The sequence below is a fragment of the Sycon ciliatum genome, chromosome 1 (genome assembly GCF_964019385.1).
Source record: "Sycon ciliatum chromosome 1, ocSycCili1.1, whole genome shotgun sequence".
Classification (NCBI taxonomy): Eukaryota; Metazoa; Porifera; class Calcarea; order Leucosolenida; family Sycettidae; genus Sycon; species Sycon ciliatum.
The window spans coordinates 24,176,414-24,187,278 of NC_088643.1; the positions used below are offsets into that span (position 1 = coordinate 24,176,414).

Sequence of the window (10,865 nt, forward strand, 5' to 3'; positions counted from 1 at the left end):
GACTCCAAGGTTTTGTTCAAAATGCAATTAATTAAAATCCATACATATACACGCCACCAGCATGCACACCAGCCTCCAGTCCACCCTGCAGCCAATCGGACATGCACACTAGTTCTGTTGGAGGTGCGAAAAGGAGAAACAATGCATGTGAAACACGAGGAACATATCTTCTACAAGTGGTGGGTTGGCAGCGTGATTAGTAATGGATGGGAATAATCATTTCACGGGGTACGGCAGCCTATGTCAGCGGTGCACCAGTACAGATTGTCAAGTTCTCCATGATACCCATGGCACCTACTACTAGTAACACTACCACAGTCAGTACTATTATTCTAGGTTCTAGAATACATGTAGTGCATAGACAGGGTGCATACACACGCAGCAGCAGCACACACACAAAACAAGTTCGAAAGACAATAGAGACGCACAAACAGGGCATGAGGCATGAACACAGCAGCACGCCGCAGCTTCCCTAAATGCTTTGTGCGACAAACGCAGGATAAGTCAAGTCAAGAAAGTTCAAACGCAGCTCACGTCAAAAAGGGTACAATCACTGATAAGGATGTTTCGTCTCCCGTCCATCGCACAACACGGTAAGCGAATGCATAGCCATGCAACATGCCTAGAGTATTAGAACGGCTACTACAGTTCACAGTTCTAGGAAGGCAGCAGAACCGGCCGTCGGTTGTAGACCGGAACGCTCACTTGCGGCTTTGCTTGGCCTCGAATGCAGCAAGATCTGCGGCCGCACGCACACGGTCCTTCTCAGCCTGCTGAGTGTAGGGTGCCTTTGCGCTCGCGCTCATGTCTTGCCACTGGGAACCAAGACTCTTCACAATCTGTGTTACAGCCATACCTGGATTCTGGGCACGGAGCTTAGGTATTTGCTCTTGAGTAAAATATATGTATGAAGATCTGTGACAAAGAAATGCACATAGCAACAATGCAATCACACTTTCTTGTATAGCACGCAGTGAGCATTAAACAGTCACTGTTACACCATGCAGCTAGCCAGGGCGAGTGGTTGCGTAACCATGACGACCCGGACCTTACACCGAGCCCGTTCATACCTGAAGTAGTAGTGTACAGGCAATCTACCCTTGAAACGATAAACCCTATGACGATACTGGTTCTTTACTCCACATGATGTCATCCCATAGCATGTAGTTGCCAATCAAAGGGGGAGGAGGTGAAAGCCAACCACGTAATCATACTTGAAGTACAGTGTAGTACCCTTGTAACATCTTTCTGCAAAACCCCAATCGCTCCGTTGACTTAAGTATACCGCACCTTCCCTCTAGGGTACCTCAACTCAAACGGTGAGGTACCCTAAAATGTGCAAGTGGCTGTAATCGAGTCTGGGAGTACTTAAAAAGAGTTTATGCCTTGCCTCTAGAACAATATTGCTATAGCGATATTATCCCTATATCGGTACAAAATGGGCTGACAAATCGACATCTTTCTATTTTACAATATCTAGCAGAGAATTTGTAGAGCCCACGATCCAGGGAGGTCAAGTTTCGCTTGATACGTCGCTGGGACATGATGAAATGCAGTGGGGGCACCAGTGATGGATGCCTTGCAAATATACATAACGTCAAGAGTACATGAAACCCAGAGTGTGCAGCTCGGAGAGGTTGCTGTCAAAGCGAAATTCCGGGATTACTTCATTTTAGATATGCAATGCGAACAAGCAGGATTCAAGCAGGTCTCTTTCTGCACAACTGCAGCTTAGTTGTGCGCACTACGTCACTTTCCGCCTCAGATTTGAAACAACTATGATGTAATCCCGGAATTTCGCCACGACACACACCCATGCAGAAAAGGTCACAAGCTGCGCACTCTGGGTTTCATGTACTCTTGAAAATGTGCATAGAACATACATGTACATCAGTTCTTGACACTATGGAGAATTGGAGATTGTAAAAATATAACAAAAATCATGCAAGAATGGACTTGGATGGAGAGCCAAGGATGAATTTAGAGAAAAGAAAAAGGACCAAGGAACTACAAGTTACACTATAATGTCCACTAACACCACCAGCTACTAAACAATCAGATCATGCGATAACATTTCCCCTCCTATGTTATCATAATAACTTAGAACCTTCCAAGTCGGAAGGCTGTTGGAGTGCGCATCCGAGATGTGCTAGAGCTGATAGCCAGTTAGTTGTAGAATGTCAGTACCGTCGGTCAGTGTCGTGCAATGTTATCACATGAGCTGATTGTTTAAAGTAGCTGGTGGTGTTGGTGGACATTATAGCATACTTGGCCCTTTTTCTTTTCTCTAAAAATCAGGCAACGGCACATACAGGTGTCTGTATGGAATGAACCAGTTACAATTATGATGACATGTCGTGGTCTGAAACAATTTTTAACCTTTTGAGCCCGGGCCCATTGAAAACCTCTGCCACGCAGAAAAAAAATTAAATTCACTCTATGTGAGCAAACTTGATTTCAAACGATTCTTTCATGTATCCTGAGCACAGAACTTTTTTTGTTTTGGAAATACAACAAAAATTACAAAAGTTATGACTGTTTTCAGAAAGGCAGTTATACGCGAATTTGATATTTTGAAATGTATGCACGCGCATGTAACTCCAGTTCAAACTTACGGAGCGACTCGCATTTTTTTACTGTACTCGTAAATCCTAGGAGTACTCTGTGCAGCGGCACAGCTCGACGCCAAGCCACGGAAGAAGTGCGGAATCGATGTAGTTCCGTACTGACTCGTGACGTTCCAGAACGTCACACGTGTCACAGTGGCAGTGGTCATGACGTGTCAGAACGTCTAAGTGCTCAAAAGGTTAATATCGCATAAAGATAGGTCAACTGTACCTGCAACCTGTGAGAAGTTGCCAATTGAACTATTTGAGAGGTTCTGCTATACATAAGGCATAGAGAAATCACGTAGAGAGCAGGTGTTTGGGTTAGAGTCTACGGCTTCGCGTATTTCAGGTCCAGATTTCTACGCATAGATGAGGTTCTCTACGTTGTGGCACCCGCAAAGAAAATGCGTACAGATCTGCTGGGCATCATTCAAATGCAGGCAGTAAACTGCCAAATATGGATGTGGAAATTCCCAGTACACATTCCACATGATTTCTCTATGTGAGCGCAGAGCAGAACAGGTTTTCTTTACGCTACGAGATCGCGAAGAGAGTTCCCGGGATTCTCCGCGCCGCGTTCCCGTACCGCAGAGCAGGACATCACTAGTATGCAGTGTGTGGCACAGTGCATCAACAAATGCGGTGCCCCTGGTAGAGGAGGGTGTTTCAAATAGGAGATATGTCGCAAACCGGAACGGGCTAAATATTCGCTTTCTCTCTTGGTATTTTGATTAGAATACATAATTATGTCACAGTGAGACTACGATGTGTTTTACCCCGAGCCAAAAGTTCATGGCTCTGCGATGACCAGAAGCACCATACCAAGCAGGTGAGTTTTTGACGTGTTGCTTCGCACTGCGACTTAAGTTTTTACGTCTTTTATTTCGAAAAATCAACTTCTTGTCGCAGGTAAACAGCGGCTCGCCTCTCTCATATAAAGCACCCTATACCAATGAAAACTAATGAAAGCACACACAATGCTTATTGTTTCTCTGTACTGGCCGTCGTGGAGCGATAGCAATTACCTAATTTCAGAAATCAGGGTGAACTTGACGTGGACTCCATTGCACGTTCCTGTTTGGAGCAACCTCTGTGACACCAACATTTTAAACAAAAAATCGGGCAACTTGGAGGCAACGAACCAACGCAAAGGAGTCTCTTCGATCGACTCTGGCATTAGAGCAAACTTCAAGATGCCAGCTACCGCCCACAAACATATTTCGAGTGAACAATCCACACTGATGATCGGTTTGGGTCTACACAATTTTGCTGTCAAACCGTTCCTATTTGAAACATCCTCCTCAACTACTAGGTTCCCACACAGTTTGCGCATTGCGCCAGCAACCAAGGCATTCACGATTGGTTTCAGCTCTCACAGCTGCATGGGCCAGCAATAGCATTATGATGTCACCATCCATGATGCACTGTTACTGTTGCACTGAGGACCCATTGCCATACTTGGTACCCACCTCGCAAGCAATGCACACACATGTAAAATAGTATGTAATTATGTCATCAATGTGATAATACCTTACACTACACGTACTGTTGTGGACTGATTGAAATCCGGTGGAATGACTGGGGCCGGCGCCCTTAGCGCGTACACGCACTATAGTTCCCGCACACACTGCGAAAATGTACCAGCAGTGCTCGCGGCTGCAAGGCCAGCGCCCCGTGGCCGCTTGACTCTCTCGGATTTCAATATCCACAACAGTACAAGCAGTGCAAGTACGGCATTATGTGTAAGCCTGGCTTGATCGTTAGCAGGCATGATGATGATAGCATTATTATGGAATCTCCCCCTCCCCCCCCCCCCCCCCCCTAGGCAGAGGGTCTGAACCAGGGCTGGACCCCACACGGTTGGTTCATAAAAAATTATGGTCGCAAGAGGGCTCTGCCAACCGGTCTCTGGTTGCTGTCAGGAACACTACTTTCAAAGCAGTGTGGCCTCCACCTTGCGAAAAGTATGCTGCTGCCATCATCATACCTACATTGTACAGTGTATTAACACGCCGCATATTATGTACCTTGCTCTCACGGGCTGCGCATTCTCCGCTCGAAATTTGGCAATTTCCACCAGCCACTTCTTTCGGGCCTCTTCATGAGCTCTCTGGTAGGGACCTTTCTCCGCTTCCGAGGTCTGTCGCCACTGTTTAGCCAGCGATGCGAGATAGTCCGTTGGGCTGGCGGCGGCTGGTTTGTTGTAACGATCCTTGACAAACAACGCCATAGCACCAGGCGCTCTCTTCGGTGGGGTTGGACCTTTCTCTGGCTTCGGCTTCGCCGCAGGCTTCTTTGCTGCTGCAGCCTTCTTGGTGGTAGCCGCAGCCATTGATCTTACCACCATGGGCAGCGGGCCCGTGGTAGTTGAGCGGATAGACAACATGGTGATATGCAAGCACTTCTTTCACTCCACCAGATGAATTTCAGGACACTCAGAAAAACCGTTCTCTCTGTTTCTGGCTGGAAACTAAACCAGTACGAGTTACTTGTACTGTACTGTAGTCTCGTGCGCGGGCAACGACAGTTTCATGCTCATGTAGCTAGCTGCACGTGCACAATTTCCCGCCAAATACTCCGGACCATTACTCATTAGTGTGGCATTACCATTGTCATTGATTACCATACACCGGTACCGCGGTCAGTATTTTACGACTCCCTGGTTGAGATGCTTTGAAAGAGGCCCAAGCCTAATACAATGTCATGTACATTTACTAGCGATATTTATCACTATGAGTATGACCGATACTGCATGCAATGTATGCGAGTGGGGTGTCAAACGATCAGGGGCCAGTCAGGGCACCGACCGACGGTCCGTGCACATACGCATTGCATTAGTCCATCGGCCAAATCTCAGAAAGGGCCTCTTTCGGCGAAGGTGATGCACTGAAGCTCCAACTAAACGCCCTTTGGCACACTAGCTCATGAGACCCCATAGAATACGAATCCGTTTGTTGGACGTTGCCAATCCAGTCCAGGATAGTCGAACTGGGTCGAATACCTTCTTCCGATTTTCGTAATTTCGTCCACCATTACATCTTTCTCATCGACTTTTTTTCGCTTGGCGAATGTTCTTGAGCCGCTGAGCAGAATCTACGCGCGCTCGAACACTTGAAATGCCTGCATGTTGACGGTTAGCAAGATTCTAGCGAGCTTGGTGGAAATCTATTATTTATTTTGACATTTTTGGGGGAATCTGAATTAGAACGGTGGAAGCTCATTCGGAGAAGACGGCGTGTCGCCGCTGTCGGATTGTCGCTACTGTGTTTCAGACGTATTTGCTTGAACGTGCTATTGAGGATGGACAGAAGATGAAGAGACGGCTTTCTTGAACACGGACGTTTTGCCTACATTGTAGCTGAAACATCTCATCTGGCGTCTAGAACGCAATTATTATGAGTTGTGAGTGCCAGCTGAGCTGAACACAAGCTGGACACCATTCGTCAGCTGGGAATTTGCATCGAAGCTCTTGATAGCCACGATAAGCATAATTATACAGAGGTAACCCTGTTTGACTCAATACGCATGCAGGTGATACCACTAGTGGCACTACAATGTAAATGGTGCAAAATTGATGCAACAGCGAATATGTACTTCGTACAATCACGAACAATTGTAAGGCAAGTGTTCATGCCTGTCATAGAAGAATTTCAGCCCGGAAGTCTTGTTGTCATGGCCATAAATAATACAGGACTTGAGTTGGCTCTGGACATAAACACACTTGTGGTGAATACGGTCATTATTGCGAGAAAAATATTTAACCATTGTATGTTAACACCTGATGCCGCACTACACGCAATATTTCATGTACATGTATGTGAGACTCGATTGCATCCACAGGGCCGTAGATGCATGTAAGCACACAATGCTGTACAGTATACGTAGTAGTCGACATGTGGTGCCTTCCTGCTGCACATGCACATGCGGCAAGTTGGCAACGGCACATGACCTATCTGCACCGCACAGAAAGGAATATTGCACACATGTACCTGGTCACTCGATAGGCGATGCCGACTGTACTAATCTTATCCATATTACCCGATAGGCTATAGCACACTGCGTAAGATCACTATGCAAAAAAACAAGTGCTTTGGAGCGAATATACACTAAAGCAAAGTAGGTTTCAATGGTACAGCACTAGTCACGATGAGGGGAGTTACGAGGATGGTTAGGCGGTGACACATAGATGATGATTGTTAATGATTCATGCACGGTGGAAAATTACCACCAATGGCGATGATATTGCTTTCACAACAATGACATCAGTAGGAGCAGTGACACAACCTTACTGCTCCAAGTAGGATTTACAAGCGAGTGAAGGGAGAGCAGACTGGTCTAATAGCAGACCGGGTCTAAGCAAGGAAGTAATCGGCATCAGAGGTGAGCTTGCACATCAGAAAACAGATGATGATCACCAAACACAGAGAAGTTGGCTATGTGTATGTTTGTGTCACTGTGTGTGCATGTGTGTGTGTGCGTGCATGTGTGTTTGTGTGTATGCGCGCACATCTGTGTGTGAGAGAGAGGCAGACAGACAGATAGCATATGGTGGGAGGGATCAAGGTCTGACCTCAGAGTTAAATGCTGAAGGTGTGGAATAGCAACAGTGCGAAACACTGGAGCCGAGTAGGAGCGCCAGTGGTTGAGGGCTAGCACAGGAGTAGCAGCAGCTCCAGCCTAGGAAGATCAGCTTCTGGATGAAAATCTCCCGGACACAGTAGGTGCCAAGCTTCACTAGCAGATTGCCGGCAGGGGTGCACGGCGAGCACCCGTACATCCCTCAAGCCACCAGAGCCGCAGTACTTGGACACGATCCAGGTGCTTAACCGCCAACAATGCTGAGAAGGCACTGGAGCCATACAGGAACTTATGATCGAGCATGACCACAGACTTGAAATACAGGGTCCGGCGTTGAATACTGAGACAGCGACGTCTCCTCCACAGAACACCACTCAGCCCCACCATTGCATTATTTTCGCTTTTTCATGATTTTTACAATTGTGTTAGAGCACACAGCACTCGATGCAACATTTACCAGTGACTAAATAACTCCGCGTCTCCGACCATAACTGCAGCGTTCCCGTGAGCCTGTTGCCGTGTTGGATTTCCGTCAGCCTGTTGAGATTATCTTCATCTCGTCACATGTGAGCCTGTGTGTTTCATCCGTATCGTGGCACAATTACACAGACACGATTTCCAACTCAGGCCGGTTCCGTTGCTCGAAGGGTTGGCGGTAAGAATTGCTACGCCGTCTGTGGCTGCATGGGAACTTGGCGAGTCGTCGTCTTTCTCCATAAATCCTGATCGTCACGCGAACAGCAGCCACTATTGCCTAAAAACTACGACACAACAGTATCAAGCTCGCCCCAGCAGAAGGACACGAATGACGAGCGCTAAGACGGAGAAAGAGAGACAGGGTTAGCGAGAGCTGACTAGTACAGGTGCGCTGTCATCTCCTGAGGTGGTGGGCGAAGCAGTGAAGTGAAACGAAGGAAGATAGAAGGCATACGGAGGCACCAAAACCTATTGCCTGTCACATACTAAGTGCCATTTAGGGTTGACAGCTGTCAGCTGACAGCCTCAAAAATTTGAAAATCTGCTCAAAAAACTCTCGATCAGAACTCTGCGCACTCTCAAATGGAGCGCACAGTAAAAAACTCGGCGACGAAGAACGCTTCGTATCGACGCCCTGGACTGAATTCGGCACGTCCAACAAACGGAATAGTGTTCTCTGATATATTCTCTACGTGCTGGGTATGGTCGCGTTTAGTTGGAAGCTCAGTGCATCACCACTTTCGATTTTGAGACTTGGCCGATGGACTACATAGCTGGCTACAGCTCATGTCACACAACATCAGCATTTCCTCACGATGGAGGCATATTATTTTGGCAACTAATCGAAGAGAAAACTCCAAGGAATCCAATGCAGCAAGCGCGATCGTGGCACGATGCTGCGTTCCCGAGCTAGATGCGAAGCCTGCAAGATACGTCACGGCACTTTGCATTTCTACACGCGAGTCAAACGCTCCAGACCAGGGATTTCCCCCTTTTCAAGCGATCTACGATCTCGGCAACAGGCTCAGACGTCTTGGAAGCGCTCCCTGCATCTTCACGAAAAAAATTGGGCGTCCTGGGATAATCATGATAATGGAGATGGAAATGGCGAGCGATTTTCGTGTGACGGCGCAAGTCTAGCGCTGAAGCGATGTCTGTAGCTTGTTGCGCTGGAGCTGTGCTTTATTTGCTATCGGATTTGGGCCCAACGGGTTGCTTGTAGCCAGAGCTTTCCAGAAAGCCCAAGTTTGTGGAAATCGGTCAAAGGAAACAGAAAATATTATCCAAAGTAGGTGAAACAATTGTTGGTATTGCACCCTAAATTGAGGTGCAATTTGTAATGGTCTCCTACTGTCGAGGCTATAACTTTACTTTCCCTGGTCCAAATCAACTCTAGTTTTCTGCATACGATTCCTGGTGCTCCTGGCAATCAGATAGCACCACAAACAAAAAATATGACTTTTTTGTGATAAGGTCTGTTTTCTCATCTGACGGCTCGTCACTACTATCAAATGCGCCACTGAAATCTAAAAGCGCCGCTGAGTAACTCCAGGCTCCTAGCAAGGCCCTCTCGCACATCATTCTTGTGAAGAATACTCCGTCCGCAGTCGACCGCCCAGGGCGGAAGCCAGCCTGGCTTTCAGGCACAAAGGAGTCCACGAATGTAGTGCAGTGCTGTGTGAGAATACGGGTCAGGACCTTTCTGACCACCGACAGAAGCATAACTGGTCGGTAACTTTTGGGGAAGCCGGCTGGCTTATTCGGCTTATATATGGGCACGATCAAACCGCGTCTGAGGTCCTCTGGACAATACTTTGCCAGTTGAACAGCGTTGAAGAATGTTGTTAACCAAGTGGTGATTGAATCTTTACTGTATTATGATTCAGTCCATATTGTGAGAGCCGTGGGCCAATGGCCCCGGTGAGAAGGCAGTCTTGCCTATTCATATGGTGAAGTAAAATGAAGAAACAACAACAACAGTCAGCCACAATCATGGTTGGGATGCTCTGGTGGAATGTGGACTCACGGCACAGCTGCACTTGCACTAGTAGTATTATAATACTACTAGTGCAAGTGCCGCTGTGCCGTGAGTTATCACACGCTTTTAGTTTGACAATAGTGACTATTATACAAGTAGTACACATATTATTGTATAGCGACTCACGCTAGCTGCACAGATTTTTTTACTTTTTGGCCAGTCGGCTACTATCATTTCATCTTGGGGCTGGGGTTAGACAAGGGGAAGTAGCCATGTAGGGCTGGAGTGAGCCAGCCTTTTGGCACCGGGAGTAGCACAGATTATAATAATTATCGCCCATGGCATATTAAAGGGCCTAGGGGCCATCCGTAATTATCGATCTTTTTCAAGAAGAGAAAAAGTTTCGTTCATGGGTGGGTGGGTTGAGGAGTCTCGTTATGAAAAGTATTGATACCTGAAACATCAGTCAATTATAATTCTAGCTGTCAAGTCAATGTATTTTTCGTCCGTGGGTGGGGGAGGATCATAACTAAACTTTTTTTTTCGTTTCGTGAAAATTATCGATAATTCCGGGTGGCCCCTAGCCCTAAAGGCTAAAACAGGGAGTAGTACAATACAATAATGGTATTGTACTACTGCGTGGTGGGGCCGTTATTACACTACGGCACACGTTTCACGTCACGTTTGCTCTCACGGCAGAGCTCGCGGAAACGCCGACCTGCCCTCGAAAGCCCAAGTCTGGATTTGCTCACGGCACGGCTCGCGTTTGGATCGCGTGACCTGAAACCGTCAGAATTAGATCAAACGTGAGCTCTGTGGGTATATAAACCAGTATCCAGAGTTACTCATTGCTGTTTTCTGATGATCGCTTAGTGCGTGAAACTCAGAGTAAAAACACTTTTTCATCCTCTTATTATGGTTAGTACATGCCTATGTATTGGACCTGCAAATATACCACTCAAGAACTGAACATTAACGCATCCAATCAGCAAAACAGGCAAAGTTGCCTTCTAGACAGTAGCACGACGGCATCATATTCATAGACAAACAACATATCATGCAACAGTACCCGAATGATAGCGTGCATCTATCACTGCTCACCCTGCTCACCCTGCATATCGGTGCACAAGAAAGCAGTGGAAACACACAAAAAAAGGACCAATACAAACATGCAGGCACGTGTGTGCACATGCATACACTAACACACAGAAGTGCGCGTGCGC

At 46.9% G+C, this 10,865-nt stretch overlaps 1 protein-coding gene across 1 annotated transcript; it reads right to left on the minus strand.

Moving 5' to 3' along the window:
* Positions 1–95: 95 nt before the first annotated feature.
* Positions 96–5,087, minus strand: LOC135819471 (high mobility group protein B1-like). Its single transcript, XM_065332688.1, has 2 exons — positions 4,637–5,087; positions 96–915 (listed from the first exon to the last, which is right to left on the minus strand). Exons 1-2 carry the CDS (start codon positions 4,993–4,995, stop codon positions 702–704), a joined length of 573 nt encoding a protein of 190 aa, XP_065188760.1. The 5' UTR covers positions 4,996–5,087; the 3' UTR covers positions 96–701.
* Positions 5,088–10,865: the final 5,778 nt, after the last annotated feature.

What these genes read in the sequence shown, in the direction of transcription:
- LOC135819471 (XM_065332688.1), bottom strand. Translation starts at nt 4,995, where the DNA reads ATGTTGTCTATCCGCTCAACTACCACGGGCCCGCTGCCCATGGTGGTA. An exon ending in GCGCAGCCCGTGAGAGCAAG is followed by an intron (nt 916 to 4,636) that starts GTACATAATATG and finishes TCTTTGTCACAG; the next exon opens with ATCTTCATACATATATTTTA.